The following is a 23025-nucleotide window of genomic DNA, read 5'->3' as shown; positions in this document are numbered from 1 at the left end:
ACAGACCATGGTGTCATCAGTTTTGTTCATAAAATATTTTCAGTTTTTCTTCCAGACACATTATAGATTTTACTTCCCTCTATTGTTGGGGTTAGGTGTGGACATATGAATTGCTTTGGCCAATAAAATGTGAGTAAAAATGATTGGTGTCACTCGTAGGTGAAAGCTGTAAGGGCTCATGCACCATTTGTCGTGTTTTCTTTGTCCTCTTTCTCAGTACAAAGCAATGTGGCTGCTCTATCTGCTTGGGTCTCAGCCTGAGGAAAAAGCAGAGGAGAGCCCCCCACTGATCTGCAGTAAGTATAAAGGGATAGTTATTTTAAGCGCCTGAGAATTGGCACTTGATTGTCACTGAAGCACAACTTAGCTTCTCATAACTGATTCAAAGAGGTCATCCTAGTTCTTTACAAAACCGTTTTTTATTTTGGCATAACTGTTTCCCCACCCAGTGGGCATGCAGCTGGACAGCAGTGGTTACAACTGCTCTTGCAGAGGTGAGGGCAGGTTTCCCTTGCAGGCTGGGGTGACAGGGAGGCCAGGGTGTTCTCTGGGGGCCTCTAGGGGAAGAGTCACGGTGAGATTCATAGTGAAGACATCACTAGGTCCCCTTTAATTTATGGGTGACATCCAGGCTACGTTCCAAAATATCCACAGGCTGCATGTGGTGTCCAGCTGGGGCACTGAATGAGGGCCATCTCTATGGCATAACTGTGTTCAGTGACTAGTCCTTCCTGTGCCATCTCTGAATCAGGGGTTTGTTGTACTCAGTATCCTGGACTCTTGCCAGATGACCCAGTCTCCCTTTTCTGAATTCCTGGGGAATTCTGCAACACTGATGAAGCTCTTACCAAGTTCTAATGAAATGTTCAATGAACATTTTAGTATCATGTGACATATATCAGATGTTAAACTGGTGACCTCAGCTTAAAAATATATTCTCTTCCCGGGGTGCCTAGATGTCTCAGTTGGTTAAGCATCCAACTTTGGCTCAGGTCATGATTATCTATCTATCCATCCATCCATCCATCGATCGATCGATCCATCCATCCATCCATCCATCCATCCATCCATCCTTCCATCTATTCACCTTCTCTTCCCTTGCCTCATTTGTGCTTTATTTCCTTCCTGGATTGTGTAGCTCTAGTGTTCCCAGGGCTGAGCTATGTACGCATCTTTCTGTCTTATCTCTCATGGCGTGGCCCAGAATTCACTCTTTATCTCAACCCAAAGGGGCCTATAACTCTCTGAGCTCACTCCTTGGTCAGCTGGTTCTTTGAAGGCATGTTCTTATACCGCAGCCCATCTCTTCTCTGAGCCCCCCATGGCGAATGGTCAAAGTCACAAATCTTAGCTTTTGAGGAATCCATCAACCTGAGGTTGGGTCACCTCAAAGGATTAATCTGCTTATTTTGGGAGCATTTTTCTTGCCCTCTGTTCTTTCATTGGCACTTTATAGCACCCTAGCTTTTATAGGAGCAAAAACAAGGTTTCCAACAGATCTGAGTGGATGACAGAGGTGAAATGTATGCTCAAAGAGCAGGTTTTCCTGCTTCCAAAGGAGTGATTAGCCTTCAAATTTGGGGAATGCAGGAGAGGCAGCAGCAGCACTGAGGAGGAAGCAGACACCTTCCAGTGGAAAGGCAACAAGGTACCTCTGTCTCTCAGCAATGAGCTGAACTTGAGAGTGGCCATCCATGGTCTCATGCCTATAGACAATCCACCCCTCATAGCCCTACATATGTGTGAGCTCCCAGAGCAGAGGGTTGGGGGCTTGGACAACTTGTGTGGGGATAAAAGGAGATCCTTGGTTCCTGGTTAGTGCTCAACAGAGCCAAAGGGCAATTTTGATATGGGATTCTACATTTAGCCTTTTCTCTATTCAGTCCCAGTTTGAAACCAGATAAAGTTGCAGAACAGTAAAAGGCATCAGCCTATTCAGAGGCAACCATGAAACTGCTCATGTTGACCTAAAATCAGAATCTGGTCTCCAGCCAAGTACTTTATTATGGCATAAGTTTAGTGTCTAGACTAATCCTTATTTTTATAAGTCCTGCTTTATTACTAAGGGGTAGTAAATTTTGGAAGCTAATTTGCACTTTGCTTGTTTTCCCCTTTTTTCTATCAGCCTTTCACGGACTGTACACACATGGGCCAGGGACAAGGGCTTGATGTACGGTTACCTTGCCAACAAGCGCCGACAGTAAGTTGCATCGCTATGTGAGATGGATGAATGGGCCAGTCATTGGTCACCAGATAGGGTTCATACGTTGCTCCATCCATGTACAAAGTAACCACAGGAAACTCCACATTGATGACATAGTAATGCCATTCTTTGTCACATATCTGATGAAAGGAAAGAAAAGCAACACTTAAAATTGAATATGCAATGAAACATCAAAAAGGCCTTTATTCTAATTATGAAAGGAGGAGAAGATATTTTGTGTGAGCAGTTTTTGTTGTGAAGAACCAAATGAATATAATGGTTGCTATAACTGAGGTTAGAGAAGTTCATGTCCAACACGACGGGGCAAACCATGGGGTGGAGGAACACCAGGGAGTCCAATCATCAGGCAAGTATTTGAGCATGGGCAGAGCATCTTGGTCACATAATTTACAGCTGTTGAGGCTGGCAAATTCTTGGGTGGACAGGTGGGGCTGATAGCTTAAATGTGGTTTGTATAAAATTTTTCTTAATTCTATACTAGAGAAGAAAGTTAAACTAAAATTATTTTCCTAAGCTTGGGGATAGATGAAGTTCTAAAAGAAAGATACTAGATTGAAAGTAGAAATGAAGATGGAGATAGAGATAGAGAAAGGGAGGAAGAAGGGAAAGAGAAAGAAGAAAGTGGGAGAGGATTAGGGGCTCAAAAGGAGCATGAGAGGAAGTGAAGAACAGGGGATGACAAAGAAGGTTGGAATGCAAAAGAACAGAAGTGCCCGATTCTGTTGTCTCTACTTTAAGACTTGCCCAAGGAGCTCCTGTAACCTCATGGCCCTTTCAACTCGAGCCAAATACATTCTGAGAAACACAGTCTACCCAGGAGGACTCCCATGCATCCTACCTTGGACTTCCTGGGGAGGCAGAGAAGGGTCACAGACAGTTCTCCTGGCCTGGATAAGTGCAGAGCACTCTTACACTTAAGGCCTTTCCCAACTTTTGTGCCCAATATTTTTGATCTTACAGGTGGTAACCAAAACAACTTTAATGGATGGGTAGAGACACTGGGGGCTAGGATGGAGCCATAATTCCTGACCTCAAGGAGCTGAACGCTCACAGCATGATCCGAAATAGAAACCAAGACTGGTGGGCCTTGGGAAGGGAGGTAGGAAGGTGGCCAGGCTGGAGAATGGTGTCCTTTCTCTCTGATCTCCTAAGCCAATGCCTTTGGAGTCACGTTCAAACCTCTCCTCCACACCTGCTCTCACACAAATCTCTCTGCACCCTGTGGAGTCCACCTCTGAAATGTCTCTCATCTGTATCCTCTTGTCTCCATCTCTCCCCCCCCCCCGCCCCATCTGTAGCAGCGGAGACAGATGAGTTCTACATGAAGTTGACCCCAAGGTGAGGGCATCAAAGCCCTCCCTACATCCCATTCTGGATTAAATGTGCTGTTTCTCATGAATAGATAACACCAACAGGGATGCTAAATGATCTTTTTCCTTTCATTTTGGAATAGGAATTTCTTCCTTAATGTTCTTTTTATATTGTCCTGTCTCCTGTCTCAGAAAATTGCTCCTTTTGAAGCCCATTAACCTGATAAAGCCTGATGAATATTTTAGGGACCCTTGGAAGGTAATCAGGAGGTGTCCAAGCAAGTATTTCCAAAACCCTGTTATGCCCCACTGCAAGTACAGCTCAGTACCTATTACTGAGGTCCTAACCTAGTTTACATCTGTCCTGCTCCATGTCTTGAGGCCAGATCCTGGGCTCGGACAGGCTCTTGGGCTGGGCCCGTGACTGGGGTAGGGCTGACCCAGTGGTGTGGGAGTGGTACAAAGGAAGACCTGGAGACAGAGTCTAGGGGTGGTGAACTAAGGAGGAGGCATCTAATCCAAGCAGGCCCGTCCAGTGGGCCTTGAAGTCTGCAGTCAAGAGTAGGCAGGTGGCATATTTCAGGGCCTGGCATATGGCTCACATCCAGGAGATGTTGTCTGAGGAATGGAGAAATCTCTAGCCAGTCCCAGGGTGGGGTGGGAGCAGGTGGCAGTGCCGTGACACTGACCGCACCCCATGTCCTTCAAAATGTAGGCAAAGCATTTGAGTCAACCAGGCAGCACTGGGGGGCTCGCCTGTGCTGGCCGCCATACCACCCTCTTGGCCACCATCTTCTCAGGCATGACTGCTGTGCAGGACCCGTGTGCTGATTCTACATCCCTCCACGCTGCTGATGCTGGAAGGAGATGGACCCTCTGGGCTTGCTTCCTTTCACAATCCTTACAGCATTTTTGTAGGACAATACAAAAAATTCCAAGGAAGAAATAAAATAATTCCACAACTAACAGCAGCAGTGACCCCTCTCAGTCTAGCAATTTTTCCCTAGGTGTTCCCCCCCAAGTATTCTGAAGTGTGCTTCATGAACAGCAGCTCCCATGATGCCCTGCAGAAAAACAATGACCATGTACACTGAGTCTTGTTTTTTATTTTTTTGATCTCCCATTTCATTTGCATAGCCAAGGCTCCCAGCAGCCTCAAAGTATATGCCTATAAGAACTTTCCAACCTTGTTGGTAAATGAACTTTTCTATTTATAGCATTCCTGTAAGTGTCCTGTGAAACAACAGCGGGGGAAGGTCAATTTGGATCACACTGTGTATACAATTTGAGTTTGCTGGCTTTGCTTAATGTCAGCATTAAAATGCCTTTACCAGCTTCAGTTTAGATGGCTGTATAGTATGCATATACTAAATGCTACTGAAATATCCCCTTAGTATCAGGTATTAATTATGGACCAGCAATTATAAAAGATGCTGTAACCTAATGCTCTATTTATTTATGAATAACGATTTATCCGCATTTCTGATTATACCCTTGGGAAAGACTCATGGAAGTGCAATTATCGAGGTTGGAGGTATTTTTTTTTTTTTTACAAATAGTTTATTGTCAAGTTGGTTTCCATATAACACCCAGTGCTCATCCCCACAAGTGCCCTCCTCCATGCCCACCTCCCCCTCCCCCCATCAGTCCTCAGTTTGTTCTCAGCATTCAAGAGTCTCTCATGGTTTGCCTCTCTCCCTCTCCCCTACTATGTCCCCCCTTCTTCTCCCCCATGGTCCTCTGTTAAGTTCCTCCTAATCCTCCTATACGTGCAAACATATGGTATTTGTCCTTCTCCGCCTGACTTATTTCACTCAGCGTAACACCCTTAAGGTCCATCCACGTTGCTACACATGTCCCGATTACATTCTTCCTCATTTCCACGTGGTATTCCATCGTATAGATAAACCACATCTTCTTGATCCATTCGTCTGTTGATGGACACTTAGGCTCTTTCCATGTTTTCGCTATTGTTGAAAGTGCTGCTATGAACACTGGGGTCCATGTACCCCTATGCGTCAGCGCTCCTGTATCCCTTGGGTAACTTCCTAGCAGTGCTATTGCTGGGTCATAGAGGAGTTCTGTTGTTAATTTTTTGAGGAACCTCCACACTGTTTTCCAGAGGGACTGCACCCAGTTTACATTCCCACCAACAGTGTAGGAGGGTGCCCGTTTCTCCACATCCTCGCCAGCATCTAGAGTCAGGTTGGAGGTATTTTGAAGGCTCCTGACACACATTGTCATTTTTTTTTTCCTGCAGAGGTTTGTGCCTATTTGTTCTCCTGCCCACAGTCTGTAAGAGTGCTTGTGTGTGGTACCTTTACCACAGTGAGTGTTAATAAAATATATAATCCTGGCAATTTGAAAGAGGAAACATTTTATCTCATTTTAAGATGGTTCACAAAAGATGGCTAGCTTTATATGCTCCAATGTCAAAAGGGAGGGCCTTCTGGGAGTGGGGAGCTCCCTGAGCTAAGACTCACAGGCCAGAATGCTGGGGGGCTTCCTCAGTTAGCTCCTGATCCGACCTCTTATCAGGCTTTGAGCTCAGACTAGGCTAATGTCTGCAGACTTCTCGCACCAAGTAATCTACGAAGGCAGTTAAAGGAGATGCCCAGTTAGGGTTTCACTAATGTGGATCTATGATCGGGAGGAGACCCACATTAGCCCTCTGCTAGAATTGGAGGGACAAACTGTAATTGAAAAATGATCAAGCCAGGAGGCAGCAAAAATAAATGTGTCAGTGCAATGGCTCAACCATGAAAGAAGGAAATTAGGCAAAGTGACCTCTCCCGGGGGGAGAGAAGAACTTTAATTCCTAACTGTTCATGAATTACTGGTGAATGCAGTTGGCACCAAGCAGGTCCAGTGTCATCCCCGGAGGCGGTGCCCAGGGCCTCGGCTTGGCCAGAGACACTTTCTCTGAAAACCTGCAGGTGTGCTCCCAGGGTGGGCGGCCTCAATGGTCTTTAGCCGGCAAGCGAAGCAGAGACCTGAGACCCAGGGACCCGTGTTGAGGAAGGGTAGGTAGCAGAGACGATGCCAAAAGAGGTTGTGTTGGGAGTAGGCCGGTACTCCAGGGTGAGCCGGGCCACGGAAGCCTCCCACGAGAGAGGAGGAGAAAATCAGGGTGCTAACTGCTTGGTCCAAATACCCTCTAAAGTATGCAGCCCCTAGCACATAGGGGAGATACATAGGGGAGGTAAGAGTGTCTCAGGTTGAATAGTTGCACTCAAGCATACCTGATTTCCTGGAAAAACCAACTCAGAACTTGCGCTGTGGCCCTTTAAAGGGTATCTGCACTGGGAGGCGGGGGGAAGGGGATGGGAAGCACAGACACCGAGTGTGGAGGGGTCAGGCTGGTATGGGAGAGGCCAGGGCAGGAGAGGAGGCCATAAGGACCTGGGGTGCTTTTATTCTGAAGGCACCACGAGGTGTGGGGGTCTGGGGCAGGGGGAGGAGGATGGTAGTCATAACAACAATCAACCCTGGAACATGTTTCTCCCTTTTCAAGCAGCTTCATAGGCCTTATGCTAGTGAATCCTCACTGCAACCCGGGACGGTGGGAGCTCCGGTTTGTCCTAGGCACCTTTACAACTGAAAGGGAGAGGAGGGGTATGGTTTCTGATCTCAAGGAGTGGATGTTGGGAGTTATATGTAACAGGTACCCCACTCGGGCTTCCACATTCAGCCTCTTGTGTCTCTATTTCACACACAAACAGGGGCTCAGCTTCGCCTACTCACTGCCAGATCAGGGTCTGGTGTAGACACCTACCTCCCGAGTGATGGACTGGCGCGTCAGGTTGCCCCTGAACGGCCCACCTGATGTGCTATAGGCACTTCAGACTCATGGGGTGTCCAACATTGAGTCCAGCACCCCCCTTGCTCCAGTTCCCCCGGCACCCCCTCCTGTGTCCCTGCCTCAGCGTATGCCCCTCATCCTGTCTACTGTCCGAGCCAGAGCCCTGGGCACTGCTTTAGACACCCTCACTCTGCCTCCCTCCTGTCAGCGTGCTGCCAAGTTCTGGTGACGCCTCTCCCATCCGTTCTCCGCCCTCTACCTTCACTCCCACTCAGAATTTATAACATGCACTAAAGGCGGGAGATTGAGGAAGTCTGTTCCTGACAGGCTACTGCAAATGGAACGCACCGGGGCAAGGGGAGAGGCTCGTCTGCAGCAGGGGAGGGCAGGAGAGAGCTGGTGTGAGCCTGGGTAGGGCAGGGCCTGCAGCCTGCTAGCGGCCGGCAGGCGGCGCTGTGCTGCGGGCAGCCACGGAGAGACCGCGAAGGAGGACGCCGGAGGGAGGCGCGTAGGCCAAGCCTGCGGAGAGTGGGCTGGGTGTCACACCTGCTTTAACAACTTCTGGGGAATCGTGTTGTAGACTCTGGGAAAATAATTGAAAATTTTAAATCCTGACTCCTTCGCCTGTAAAGTGAGGACAATAAAGACGATGCGATCACAGGGTTATTGTGCGAATGGAGCTGAAATAAAGCATATACAATGCTGAGCACATGTTTTCAGCCTGAGCAGATACGGAAACCCCTTTCCTTTTCCAAATACATTGAGACGCTGCATGAAACAGAGCAGCAACAGTGACAAAACAAATGACAATAAGAGAATTAGAAGTCTTTAGGTAACCACGAAGCTGCGAGTGTTGTGGGAAGGGAATGGGCTGCTGCGGGGCTGAGGCCCATCCTTTCAGCCTGGTTTCAAAGCCAGTGGGAGAGAGGAATGGACACTCAGGTCCTTCACCTGCGAAAACTCAACCTGACATGTGCGCATAACGCCTGCAGCTGCGAAGGGACTGTCTGAAGCCTGTGTCCTGGGACAATGACAGCTATTGATCCACCTAGGGAGGCCGGGAGGAAGTCAGAACAGTCTGAACAAGTCACCTCTGAGATGTTAGACCCGGAAGCCTGCTCAGTGCATGTGCATTGGCTCTATAAGCCTGCGTAATATAGAAATCTGGAACTCAGAAACAAACTTAACAACGCATCCTCCACGAAGTCTTTAAACCCTCCACAAAGACACAGTCACAGTCTATTGGAGATATGCCCACCACCTAAGGTTTAGGCAGGACAATTCCTGCTGGCCTTGAGCTCAGGGTTAAAATTTACAAAACAAAGAGGAAGCAAATCCTTTGTGTGTGGGAAAAAAAGCAGACAAAACAAACGATCAAATCCACACTTAGGGAACCACAGAAAACGGAGCAATTAGAGAGGAAATAGAGGAACACAGTTTGAAAAAGAATCAAAGAAAAATTCCAGAAACAAAAGACATAGTTACTGAAATAAAAGTAAATCAAGAAAGCTGACAATGGAATGAGAGAATTGGCTGATAGATGAGATTAGAGAACAATGAGAATTTGATAAAGCAACAAAGAGGTACGGAATCTATGAATGATCAAAGGACATATTCCAACAGACTGAGTGACAGATGTGTGTGGGGAGGGAGCGGGGGGAGGGGGCGGGGGGGAGACAGCAGCAGGGACTGGCCTCCTGAGAACCTCTTGTGCCACGCCAATGCGTGTACTACTCTGTCGTAGCGCCTGGCATTCTAGAAAGCCATTCTTTACTTCCAGAGCCTCCTCATGTGTTAAATTAGATGACAGTGGACACACAGAGCTCCCTAGCCCCCACCCCACAGGACATATTTGAAGGGTAGGTCACAACTTTACTTCCTTTTCTGTAATGAAGAGTGATTGAACCTGGAGGGTTGAAACCATGCAAATCCAGCTCTCACTGCGGACTTGCAAGGCCCTTTGGCCTCAGGCCACTGTTCTGGAACATTTAGAAAGATGAGGTTTTGGTTAGTGCCAAGATCAGCCTCACGCCAAAGCAAAGATGCCACTCAGATTTGCAAATCTCTTTAAGATCTTCCCAGGAGGGTGCCTGCACCTCTGAACTGGCAGGGAGAAGTACAGTGTGTTTTCCACGGAAGGTGATTATGACAGCTCAGAAAGGCACCCGCTGGGCCTTCTGTCAAAAAGCAATTGCTGACTCAGGGCGGTGGCGGAACACAGGGCAAGAGGAAATGTGAAAGGTAGCTTGGGCCAAAGAGACCACCCCCACTGGCAATTTGGTTGAGCAACATTTGGGCAAATCCCCAAAACAATCCTGAAAAACTGTCTTTGCAGGTTGTGCTTGGAGCACGTAAATCAAGACTTGTTCACACCCACAATTTAAACTCTTCCAGTAGGGAGAGAAAATACACCTTTATTATGTGCTGATGAGATGCCTGGCACCCTGGCACCATGCTATGATTTTTGCGTATGTAACTATGATAGGAAAAGATAGGTTAAAATAGGCAGAGAGGGAAAGGTCAAGACCTGAGCTCCCAGGGTGGGGGAAAAACACACATTCTGGAACAATGCTGGGAGTGACTGACCTCAGCAAACCCCCTGGGGCAGAAGGTTCCTCTTAAGAATGTAACAGACACCACCTACTCCCCTTAGGTTGCTCTCAGGAATTTGACAAAAGACCTAATTAAAAATAAGTAGTAGACCATAAAACATAGGACTCACAAGGACTGATGTGGCTGTAGACCACCCCTCGTACAATGCAACGGAGCCAATCAGGAACGGACAGCCCAGCACCTAGAGCTATCCAGCGAGTAAGGGTGGAACCTGAGAAGGAACGAGGGGGGAATGGAAGGGAGAGACGACCAGGACCTTATAAAACAAGGGTCCTTGCCTGTAGTCACAGGCATTCACTTTTGAGTGTCCCCTCTCTGTAGACAGCTTTCCTACTATTCTTCCTTTCTGATCTTATACTCTAATACACTCATTTTGTGTCCACCTCTTCATTCTTCGAAGCGGTGAAACAACAAACCCCTGGTATTGAGGTAAAGAATTCTGCAACACAATCAGCCTCTCGGATCAGCTGTTCATTCTTCCCTGCAACAGCTTTTCAGCAATGCCATCAGATCTCCCTTCCCCACCCCTGGAGGACACTCCGGGAGGGTCCCTTAACTTCCAGATCTTACTGGTGGCCTCATTTTTATGTATTGAAATTGTACTTCAAAAAAAAAAAAAAAAAAAAAAAAAAAAAAAAAAAAAAAAAAAAAAAAAAAAAAAAAAAAAAAAAAAAAGAAATTGTACTTCAGTTAGTCTCTCATCCAAACCAAAGCTTCTCTCCTCAGCCTGGGTCTGATCTGCGACTTCTATAAAGTTCCGTGGAGGTAAGGTTGGCAGGTTAATGTGGGAGCCAGATGTGGGGGCAGCAAACCTGCTCTCCATGAAGTGGGCACTGTACATTCTGGGTGCTCCATCTCCCACAGGAGTAAGCGGGAAGGATGGGACCAGCCAGCAGAGATGAGGCCCCTCATCAGCCGCTGCTCAGGAAAGTGTGACCCTTTCAGGCTTCTTTCCTAAGTAGGTGTTTTGTAAAACACAGTCCTGCAAGATGTATCGTGAGCAATGGGGTCAGGGTCAAAATTAGAAAAGCTTCATGTTACACAGTTAAACAGGTTTCTTCTAGCAAGACTCCACAGAGCAGTGGTTCTCAGAGTGTGGTCCCTGGACCAACAGCATCAGCACCAGCTAGTGTTAAGGACTGAATGTTTGTGTCCACTCCAAGTTCATACACTGAAGCCCTAATGCCCATTGTGATGGTATCTGGAGGTGAGGTCTCTGGGAAGTAACTAGGTTTAGATGATGTCATAAAGGTGGAGCCCCCATGGTGGTACTAGTGTCCCTTATAAGAAGAGGAAGACCAGAGTCCCTCTTTTTCTCTCCATGTGAGCACATAGGGAGCAGGTGACCTTCTACAGGCGAAGAAGTAGGTTTTCACCAAGAACCGAATCTGCTGGCACCTTGACCAGGGACTTCCCAGCCTCCAAAACTGTGAGAAATAAATGTCTATTGTTAAAACCACCCAATCTATGGTGTTTTGTTATAGAAGCCTGAGTTAAGTCACCAAGAACTTGTTAGAAATGCAGATTCTCAGGCTCTACCCAGATCCAGTGAATGGAAACCCTGCAGGGGGAGGGGAGGGGGCAGCAGTCTGTGTAACAGGCCCTCCAGGTGTTCAGATAGGTCAACTTTGAGACCTCTTTTTGCCTCAGAGAATTTAATATGCTAATGTGGTCGATAGAATAGTCAGTTTACCGAATTTGTTCACCTCGTTTATCTCGTTTTCCTGTCAGGCAACTATGAACATCACCGGAAACTAAAAAAAAAAAAAAATCTCAGAGGACTCATGCTGTGAAATTCATTTAGTTCCCTGAACACGTATTAACGGAGTACCCACTGTGTCCCAGCCACCTTCCAGGCATCGGGATGTGACAGTGAACAAAACAAGAAGATTTCTACCAGTCCCTTCCCACTTTCCAGCATTTGCCATAGATGCTCTCCCCTCCCCCCTCACCTCACCCCGCCTGTGCCTGACTGGCTTCCCTGCCTCTGCTCATGCACACACTGGCTGTTGGCTGTAGTTCTTTCTTTTGAGCATTAGGATTCCCTTGCCCCCAGAGCGAAAGGCGTCTCTTAAGCTTGCCAAGCTTTCTTTCTCCTCAGTTTTTGCTTCCAGGACATGCCACAGAATTCATCTGGGGCTATTTTCCTCATGAATTTACTGAACAGCTGACATCTGTCAGGGCCCAGGGGTGCACACTGGAGCTGCGGGGGCAGGCCAGGAAGCACATGTCTTAAATTTGACAATTAGGAAAGGGACTGTTTCTCCTCAGGTGTTCTTTCCCTGATCACAGTCAGCTCCATGAAGACCAAGTTGATCACTCGGCCTGAGACAAGAAGGGTGTTGAAAGCTAGATGCTTTAGTTTGGGGCTGAGGTGGGTGCTGTCCTCTCCTGCAAAAGACCATGAGCCTGTCACAGTACAGTAGAAGGGGTGTGATGGCCACTCAACAGTTAGCACTTGGCGACAACTGACTGAACAAATGATTACAGTAAAACCAGCAGAAGCCAATGACACTGGAAATGGATCCTTTAGAAAAGGGGACATGCGGGTCCAGCTCAGGAAGCTGGTCCTGGGGACAGGGCTGTGTCTGTGTCAAATACTCAGAATTCTGACAAACTCCCCAGGATGGCAGTCCAAGAGACAGGGTTGAGAAGGTCCTGCAAACATGGAGAGCTCTGGATTGAAGATGAGGTAAAGGAAGGAGGGTAAATGTCACCAGATATTGGGGGGGGGAGGGGTCCAGAGAAGACACTGACTAGGGAAGGGCCCAGGCATGTTGCAAAGGCCTCCTCACCGGCCTCTCGCTTCAAGCCCATCCTGGGGGTATCTGCGTCTCTGTGTGCTCCCACCAAGAGCCACTGGCTTTGAAGAGTCAGGTCAGGGGAAATTTCAGCTGCACCCTCTCACCTGGACTGGGATCTGTGGCAATTTTCTCAAACTTTCTTAAACTGGATTATCAGTTTCTTCATCTGTAAAATGGGTAGAACACCTGTGTTGCAGGAAGGTTTGTTTATTCCATGGATATTTATGAGTAGCAATTATAAATCAGGAATTGTTCTAGGTGTTGAGTGTATGAAGTGAGCAAAAATAGATGCAGTTCCTTCCCTAAAGGAATAAATACAGAATACTCGCATAAATAAATGTAATGTTCTAACTGAGAGAAACACTATGTAGGGGAGGTAAAAGATGCCATATGAGCTCAAAGTTGGGAGATCGGAGCTAGTTGTGGCAGTGAAGAAGTGAGAGTGAAGGAAAGGAGGCAGGTGAATGGGCTGGTGGGGGTAAGAAGGTTCCAGGAGGAGGGAAGGGCATGGACGATGGCCGTGTGGTAGGAGCACAGAGGCAAAGGGAGAGCATGTGACACGGTGCACAGAGGACTTAGCAGAGCAGGTGTCATGGACATGTCAGTCTCTGTTCTTCCTTCGGCCCTGCTGCTGCCAGCACCTTTTTGAGTCTACCTCCAACCCCCTGGCCCAGGTTACTCTTTCTGTCTCTGCAGGCTGGGCTCCGCACTGCTCCAAACCCGCTGGGTGCCTGCCTTCCTCAGACTCAGCTTCACTGCTCAGCCTGACCCTGAAGGGGGCCTAGGACAATTCAACATTGGGGCTCTGGAGCCAGGCCTCTGGGGTTCGTGCTCTGATTATTTGACCACTTCCTGGCTGTGTGATCTCAGGCAAGTCACATTCCCTCTTTGTGCATCGGTTCCTTCATCTCTAAAATGGAAATAATAATAGTAACTACCTCATGGGGTTGTCCAAGTCCCTCACAACACTCATGGCACATACGTAATTTTACAATATTTTTTAGTAGCCACATTAAAAAACTAAAAAGGAACAGGTGATACTAGCTTTAGTAATATACTCTAATCCAGGGGCACTTCGATGGCTCAGCTGGTTAAATGTCTCACTCCTGATTTTGGCTCAGGTCATCATCTCATGGTTGTGGGATCAAACCCCATGTCTGGGCTCAGCATGGAGCCTGCTTGGGAATCTCTCTCTCTCTCTCTCTCTCTCTCTCTCTGCCCCTTGCCCACTCATTCTCTTTCTCTCAAAATAAATACATAAACTTAAAAAATAATATACTCTAATTCAATATATCCATTTATCATGCAACATGTAATCAGTCTTAAAAATTAAGGTATTTTACATTCTGGTTTTCTTACTAAGTCTTTGAAAGGCATTGTGTATGTTATATTGACAGCATGCCTTGGTTCAAACTGGCCGGATTTCAATTGCTCAGCAGTCACACATGACTAGTGCCTATCCTGCGGGTCAGGCCAGACTTTGACTCTGAGATCCATGGGGCAGGGCCTTGTCTGTACCCCAGGGATGTGGTAGGTTCTGGATAAATGCAGATTGCACATGTAAAAGCATGGATGCATGGGAAATGGCAGTCATACTCTGCAAAGCCCCCATCTGCTCTTCCCCGGCCTCTTCCTCTGTTCCTGGGAACACAGCCTTTCAGCCATGATGGGGATCAAATCCTGGGTATCCAGTGCCAAACAACCTTTCCAAAGACAAGGTGAGAGGCGCACTTACAGGACCTTGAGGCCCAGAAGGCACCATTTGGAGGGCCGTGTGAATAAGGGTGGTGGAGGGGTGAAGATTCATGTTGGGTCCAGGAGGACCGGCCCCATCCTGGGAGCCCAGGGCCTTCTGCCTGTAGGCAAAGGGAAAGGGGAACGGGCAGAAGGCAAGGCGGGGGGTTCTCCCAGCAGGGCTCGCTCAGTTTCCAAGGACCTTGGCAGGAGAGGCAAGAGTTGGCAGAAGGAAGAAGGGGGGACACTTTGGTACAAAAATGTTCCTTTCTGTTCCTTTCTCTTTGAATTCCTTATTAGACAGATAAACAGCAGTGAGCAGTCACACATCACCCTTGTCACCTTCAGGGAGGATGACATTTGTGGGCAGCTGCAGAAGAGCAGGTAGGAGGGTCACCTGGTGCCTTCTCCCAGCCTCCAGTGCCCAGAGAGCAGCGGGGGCTCGCTTGAGGTGCACCGGCTTGCTAGTGGTGGGGCTGGATCCCAGAACTCCTGTTTCTCGTCCTCAGGCCTGTGCTTTTGAAAGTTACGTCTTGGCGAAGATGAGAATAAATCATAAGCTCTTTGAAGAGGACCCCGGTATATTAAACAAATAGGTTACTGAGATGCAGTTAACTATTCACTAATGTATTTGCAGAAAATTAATTTTTCATTCCGCCACTCAGAATATTGAGGCTGGCTGTCCATAAATACATAGTCTGACTCCTCCTCGCAAGTTTAAATAAAAAAAAAAAAAAAAAAAGAGGACTCTCTCAGTGGATATCTTTAGAGAAACATAATTATAATTTAGTTGACAGATCTCATATCTCAGTGCTGGTGAATAAACCTCCCCTGAATAATTCAAATAATAAATTCTGCCCCTTTGGAAAATTGAGCTGATCCTGAATGGAATTGGTTAAGCGTTTCCATCTCCAAAGACACAGCACGTGGCAGCCAGCAAGCATGTCATGCATCTCAGATCTCCCTGGGCCCCTCCTCCGGTTCTGGCTCCATCAGCCAGCCGCAGCGCCTCTGACCCGCCTCGCCTTCCGTGCCTGTCTGGCCTGTCTCTTAGATCTCTGGTGGGGAAACTGAGACAGTGTGCATCCCACAGGGAGATGCTGAACCTCCAGCACTGACCCCTTCCTTCCCCCCCGCCCTCCACATGGGCTTCTTTCTAATGCTGATCTTGCTTCGGTAGCATTTCGAGTGCCTGGGTGTAATTAAAGGCTAATGTTAGCGGGCCAAAGCCACGCTATGACATCATTGCTCCAGAAGAGATCCACTCTAGCCACATGTGGATCACCTGTTCCCCTCGCAGAGCAGTTTCTATTACAAAGGCCTCTTTGCATTTCACAGGGGCCTCCAGTGAAGGCACATGAATCAGTTATCTCTGCTTGGAATGCCACAGCAAGGAAATTGGGTACTTTCTTAGAACGATAAGTCAGTCCGTGAAGTCTGGGAGAACTTGTAGAACTCTTTAGGGAACAGCTGCAGGTTTCAGTTCATTAGAACATCCAAGATGTTAAGGATCTTAAGACCTTAAGATCCAGCCTGTCAAGGATATATGCCAAATGGATTTTTCACCCAAGGGGTTTGGTCTCATACAAAGCTTTGGGGACAGTTTAAAATCCAGCAATATCGGGGCGCCTGGGTGGCTCAGTCGGTTGAGCGTCCGACTTTCGCTTAGGTCATGATCTCGCGGTTCGTGGGTTCGAGCCCTGCGTCGGGCTCTGTGCTGACTGCCAGCTCAGAGCCTGGAGCCTGCTTCAGTCTGTGACTCCCTCTCTATCTGACCCTCCTCTGCACACACTGTCTCTCTCTCTCTCTCTCTCTCTCTCTCCTAGAAATAAATAAAAACATTAAAAATTAAAAAAGAAATCCAGCAATATCTACCCTCTCCCGCCAAAAAAAAAAAAAGTAACCCAAAGAAAGACAAGGGGCCCCTGGGTGGCTCAGTCAGTTGAGTGTCTGACTTTAGCTCAGGTCATGATGTTGCAGTTGATGAGTTCGAGCCCCACACTGGGCTCTGTGCTGACAGCTTGGAGCCTTGAGCCTGCTTTGGATTGTGTGTCCCTCTCTCTCTGCCCCTCCCTGGCTCATGTCCTCTCTCTGTCTCAAAAATAAAATAAACATTAAAAACAATTAAAAGAAAAAAAAGAAACACAAAAATCTGCCCAGCACTGACCTTGCCTTCTTTGGAGAGAAGGTGGGGTAGAAGCTGGTTAGGTGCCACACATGTGCTGGTTCCAAGCTTCAGCCTGATTACAGATGTCAGAAAATACATACTGCCCTCTACATTCACTGAGGCAAGTGTGGCTCATTCATCCTGGCTTCTATCTGAGCCGCACCATTCAGGGGCCAGGTTTCACCATGTCTTTGAAGACTGGGAAGGCCTACATCCATGACTCTGTGATGGCCTTCGTATTAGTTTGCTAGGGATGCTGCAGTAAAGCACAGCGCCCTTGGCTTCAGACAGCAGGAACTTGCTGGTCTCCCAGTTCTGCAGGCCAGAGGTCTGAGATCAAGGTGTTGGCAGGTTGGCCCTTCTGAGGGCTCCCAGGGAAAATCTGTCCTGAGCCTATTTCCTAGCTTCGGGTAGCCACAGGCATTCTTGGCTTGTGGGTGCAGTGCTTCAGTCCTGTCTTCACAGGCCTTCTCTCCATGTGTCTGTGTCTCCACAAGGCCATCTTCGTAGAAGGACATCAGTCACATTGCATTAAGGGCCCATCCTGCCCCAGTATCACCATATCTTAAGTAATCTAATTTGCAACAAACTTACTTGCAAATAACATCGCATTCTGTTATGGACATTAGGGCTTTAACATCTATTTTGGAGGGATGCAGTTCAATCCGTAACAGCCTTCTCTTGGTCCCACTATGTTCTCACCGTGTGGGGATAGAGGCCTAGAAAGTGCCTGAAGGATGTGTGGAGCATTCCGTCCCATCGCTCACCACGTCAGAAACTGCAAAGGGGCAACCTAGAGTCACCACCATTTTTTGGTGTGAGGAAAGAACACTCTCTGAATCCCATATGATAATAACAGTAAACTGCTGTATGTGTCCAGGAAGTGCTACTTCATTTCATTTCATTGAGAGAGAGACATGGGGCTTGATCCCACAACTCTGGGATAATGACCTGAGCCGTAATCAAGAGTTGGACGCTCAAATGACTGAACCACAGGAGTGCTCTGGCAAGTGCTACTTTTAAAAGGAGAATCTCTGGTTAAGTAATAATAATAATAATAATAAAAGCCTCCCATTAAAGGGTCTGTAAACCATATCCATTCACTCATCCAATCCGTGTGCCCAGAGCCTGCTGTGCACCACACATCTGCTCCACGTGGAGGAAGCAGAGGCCCCACGCGGGAAACCTGGATACGTGCCTCTGCCAGGCTGGGCCTCAAAGGCTCCTTCTCTCTCTCTGCTCTGGCAGAGGTGGGGAGATGCTCAGCCTTGAGACCATTTCCAGAGCATTTATTCCAAAGCTGAGTGTGAGGAATAAGAAATTTATACCTATATCTATCTTTATCCTTGATTCCTGACCCCAAAACCATTGTAAATTGGGGTATTAGGAGAATCTTTTGTTCTAACATTTAGTCTCAGCAACAGTTCCTGACAGTACTCTTAAGACCTTCGCAGTTTCCTGCATGATAGGAGCAGCTGACAGCAAGCGCCTAAATCCTTTGGAATTTCCTGGGCGGTGGAAGCATCTTTTGTCTGAGATGACTCTGGGTGGGCTCCTGGATGGGGGCAGTCATCAGAAAGGCCAAGGCGTGACTGGAAGCTTGGAACTTTCGGCCTCCCCACTCCCTGCCCCGCCAGGGACAAGACAAGGGACAGGAGCTGGAAGTAATAACCCGCCATGCCCCTGTGATAAAATCGCCATAAAAATCCCAACCGTATGGGCTTCAGGGAGCTTCTGGGTTGGTGAACGCAACCAAATACAGGAGGGTGGTGCACCCCAACTCCATGGGAACAGAAGCCCCTACACTTGGGGTCCATCCAGACCTCATTGTTCTTCCTCTGGCTGCGCATCTGTATCTTTTCTCATATTGTTTATTATATAATAAATTGATAAATGCAAGTGAGTGTCTGCCTGATTCTGTGAGCTGTGCTAGCACGTGACTGAATCCAAGGAGGGGGCCTCTTGGAACCTCTGATTTGTAGCCAAGTTGGACAGAAGTACGCAGTAACCTGGGCACCTCCTAGTTTCTTATTGGCATCTGAAGTAGGGGTGGCCTTGTGGGGCTGAGCTTTTAAGCCATGGGGTCTGAGTGGCCTCCAGTTCAGTGTGAGCATTGAACTGAACTGTAGGACACCCAGCTGGTGTCTCAGAGCATTGCTCATTGTGGGAAAAAATCCCGCACATCTCGTATCAGGAGAATTGTGAGTGTGGCATAGGGAGAGAGTGACGGAGAAGCACACGGGGGGTTTTCTTTGTACACACTGAGGTTCTTAGGGAGTGTCTGGATTTATCTGGTAAGGCAGGTGCACTGTGTAGAGGACCTGGGAAGGCCAAGGACCACATGTCCTCCCGGTCCTCATGGCTGCCCTGGCTTTCCTGTGGCTCTTCCCAGGGGCTGGATGAAGGAGATCTACCAGGATGCCATGTATACCATGGGTCCTCAGTTCCTGTGTGAACGGAAGCTCTCCCTCCAGACCTGCTAGTAGAGCGGAGTCTCAGACAATTCTTTCCTCCTCTCTCCCAAACTCTTGGATAAACGTTTTTTTTTTCTTTATTAGGAACTTTCTTTGACAAGTTGCATTTCCCACAAAATCCTAGGAGGCAGCCACCCTGAAGGTGCTCTCAACATGTGGGCAGAAGAGTTACCCCAAAGATGCCTGCATCCCAATCCTTGGAACCTGTGGCACGTTGTCACCTCATGTGGTGGAGGGACTTTGCAGAAGTGATAAAGGATTTTGAGATGGAGTGTTTTCCTGGAGTATCCAGATGGGCTCAGTGTAATCATAAGTGTAATTACAAGTGAGGGGCGGAGGCAGGGTGTCAAAGAAGGTGGAGGTGGTGGGGGTAGGGGCTGAATGGTGTGAGTGCTGACTTTAAAGATGGAGCCCAGGATGGTGGGCGGCCTCTGTAGCAGGAAAGGGCAAGGAAACTGATTCTCCCCAGAGCCTTCAGGAGGAACACACCTTGGTTTTAGTCCCGTGAGACCCATTTCAAACTTCTGATCTACAAACCATAAGATAATAAATTTGGGTTGTTTGAATCTATTAAGTGTGCAGTAATCTGTGTGATGACGATAGAAAACAGATGCACACATCTGAGCCCATGATTCTCGCTTCTCCAAACACAAGATTTCCTCACCGTCATCTTTTTGTCCTACATGCCATTTTTACACATGCCTCCGTTCTGCCCTCTCCTGCTTCTCCCATGCCACCCGCCCCCCAAATCAGGCACAGAGTATGCTGACCTCTCAATCTCCTCAGTATTTTTTTTAATGTTTTATTTATTTCTGAGAGAGAGACACATACACACACAGCATGAGCAGGGGAGGGTCAGAGAGAGAGGGAGATACAGAATCCGAAACAGACTCCAGGCTCTGAGCTAGCTGTCAGCACAGAGCCCGACGCGGGGCTCGAATCCACGAACCGTGAGATCAAGACCTGAGACGAAGTCGGATGCTTAACTGACCGAGCCACCCAGGGGCCCCTCCTCAGTATTTTTTAAGTTGATTTATTTATTTTGAGAGAGAGAGAATAAGAATGAGTGGGGGAGGGGCAGAGAGAGAGAGAGAGAGAGAGAGAATCCCAAGAAGGCTCTGCACTGAGAAGGCTCTGCACTCTCAGTGCAGAACCTTACATGGGGCTCGATCCCATGAATCATGAGATCATGACCTGAGCTGAGATCAAGAGTCAGACGCTTAACCAACTAAGCCACCCAAGTGCCCCTGAATCCCTTCAGTATTTTGAAGAGTGTTTCTCATTGTCCATAACTCATATCCACTTTTAGATGAACAAATAAGTAAAAGTCACATCTACTTAAGACACTGAGAAGGGCTGGGCTGGGCACACATAACAAAATTGGCTGCCTAATGAATCTTCCCAAAGCTAGAGTTGCCCAAGAACTAACTGCTGCTTAATAAGGCTCCTTTCCTGAAATGATCACAGATATCCTCTGCATGGAGCTGCATGCTACGGCACGGGGAGCTTAGCAGCTGGCCTCTGTCCACCCCCTTTGCAAACACAGGCCTCTGTACCTGCTGCTGCTCAGCCAGTCCAAGGCGTTTCATTTGCTACAAGTCTTTCCATTTAGTCATGTGCTTGTACAGTCGCCTTGGGCTCTAGGCAATTCCTAAGCCTGAAAGATGTGCTGTTCAAATGCTTTTTTTTTTTTAAATTTTAATGTTTATTTATTTTTGAGAGAGAAAGAGAGCACAAGCAGGAAAAGGGCAGAGAGGGAGAGGGTGACACAGATTCTGAAGCAGGTTCCAGGTTCTGAGCTGTCAGCACAGAGGCTGTCACAGGGCTCAAACCCACAAGATCATGACCTGAGCTAAAACTGGCCGCTTAACCAAACGAGACACCCAGGCACCCCCATGCTCTTTGAATTCTTTGAAATGCCTGGCTAGGGAAAGGCCCACTTAGGAGAAGGCTGCCATTTCAGCATCCTGAATTCGTCACCACCTCTGTGTGTACTGCGCACTCCCCTCCACTTTGTGCCACTCCCTGAGCTGAGAACCTGGTATGCACTGTCTTACGTATTCTCCCAGCAATTCTTGCAAGTAACGCTATTCTCTTCTCCACCTTGCAGAGGCTCAGAGAGAGTAAGTAACTTGCCCGAGATCTCACAGTGAGTGAGTTTGTGTCTAGAGGCTCACTGCAAAGCCTTGCTGATCAGTGTGAGCCATCAGTCACAGAAGACTGTGTACTAGCAGCACAGTCATCACCTAGGAGCTGGTTAGAAACTAGTCGCAGATGACACTCTGACCTTCTCTATTGGAATTTGCAGTCTAATGAGATCTCTAGGTGTTCTGCATGCACATTAAAGTTTGAGAAGCTCTAAACCATTATATAAGTGGCATGATCACCCAAGAAAGAAAAAATAAAGGTTTATTGGATGAGAGCTTGAATAGTGTGCCTGGGAAGGGTCCCTGCAAGTCAAGTGAAAATATGCTGGGAGGCCTTGGGAGAGGCAGATGAGGCCTCTGGAAGCATTTCATTTAATCCCTAAGCATCTAGCTGCCGGGGTGGTCCTCCTTTCTGCACTCAGCCCTCAGACCAAACCAGGGGGGCTCCTCCCACTGCTTTGCTGAAGTATGGACACAGGTGTTTGTCCTTGTGTGGTGGCCATGGGAGCCGAGGGCCTGCAAAGGGCATTAGAGCTATCAGAACCACTCTTGCAAACATCCCCGTCTGGATGGCATCTTTGATCTCAGCCTTAGGAGGAAGGAATGGGAATTCAGGTAAGCTAGCTAGTGTGAAGGCTGGGGACGGGGGTGGGGTGTGGCTCAGAGAGAGGGAGAGAGAGAGAGAAAGAGAGAGAGAGTGAGAGAAAGAGAGAGAGAGAGAACAAAAGCAAGGTGGGGAAGGGGGTAGGTTGATTTGGGGATGAGGTGCCTTGTGCAGCAGAGGAGGTAAGTGAAGGGCAGGCGCTCTCCACAACCATGCTCCCTCCAGTTAAGCAGGGTCAGGCGGTCCTCCCCATCGCCCTCAACACTCACTTAGAAGTGAGAGGAGTGAGACTGGTACTCAATCACTATCACTACTGCCTTGAAACCCATCTGTTTAGATTTTATTTATTTATTTATTTATTTATTTATTTATTTACTTACTTACTTACTTACTTATTTCTCCTTCATTCCTCATCAGATTTAGGATTAATTTGTATTAGTAATAGATGCTTAATAACCATCATTAATGGCAACAGCGCTGATCATTCGCACTAATGAAATAATACTTTATTATTTTCAGAGTACTCCACAGAGTCCCTGGGAAGACAAATGAGTGAGTACTGTATGCATTCTACAGGAATAAAAGTAAGGCCAGCAAAGAGGTGTGACTTCATCAGAGGCAGCTTCTGGAACAGGGGACTGGGCCGCAGCCCAGTCCTCCTGAATCCTAGATGCCACTGCTTCCTTGACGTTTCCTCCAACTAACTGAATAAATGTGAAAACCAAGCCAGCAGTAATGACACAATGAGATAGGGAAACCAAAGGACTTCATAAAAATCTGCTTTTTTGCTCTTTTTCCTGCTTCTATTCTTGCTAGGACCCACACCCCCACTTTGAAATGCCTTGTGAATAGTGTACGTCTTCCTTGTAAGGGACAAGGAGTTCATGATTTCTTTGGAGTCTTCCAGCACAACAGTAACATCTAAGGAAGCACCAGGTGACAATGGGCAGAAGAAGCCATCCGTGTGCATTTTAGATCACCAGCGCTAGACACCTCGATGCCAAGAGCCCTGGCTCCAAGGATTAAGTGACTTATGGAGGACACCTGGACACTTGTCCTTGTTCTAACTGGGTTCCTGGATGCCTGAGAGGACACATACACCAGACCACAATTGTCAGTGAAAACCCCAGACCCTGAGCAAAGACG

The 23025-nt window shown here is 47.7% G+C and overlaps 1 protein-coding gene across 1 annotated transcript in view; it reads right to left on the bottom strand.

Moving 5' to 3' along the window:
- CLSTN2 (calsyntenin 2) overlaps positions 1 to 23025 on the bottom strand; it is a 634687-nt gene that overhangs the window by 47725 nt on the left and 563937 nt on the right. Inside the window, exon 9 of the mRNA XM_039248556.1 lies at positions 2181 to 2343. Within this exon, the coding sequence (XP_039104487.1) occupies positions 2181 to 2343 (163 nt within the window). The remainder of the gene's footprint in view (positions 1 to 2180; positions 2344 to 23025) is intronic.

This window comes from Hyaena hyaena, unplaced genomic scaffold (assembly GCF_003009895.1).
Source record: "Hyaena hyaena isolate Hyena2069 unplaced genomic scaffold, ASM300989v1 scaffold_311, whole genome shotgun sequence".
In the NCBI taxonomy this organism is placed as follows: Eukaryota; Metazoa; Chordata; class Mammalia; order Carnivora; family Hyaenidae; genus Hyaena; species Hyaena hyaena.
The sequence above is the reverse complement of the archived record's forward strand: the minus strand, read 5'-3'. Positions and strand labels throughout refer to the sequence as shown.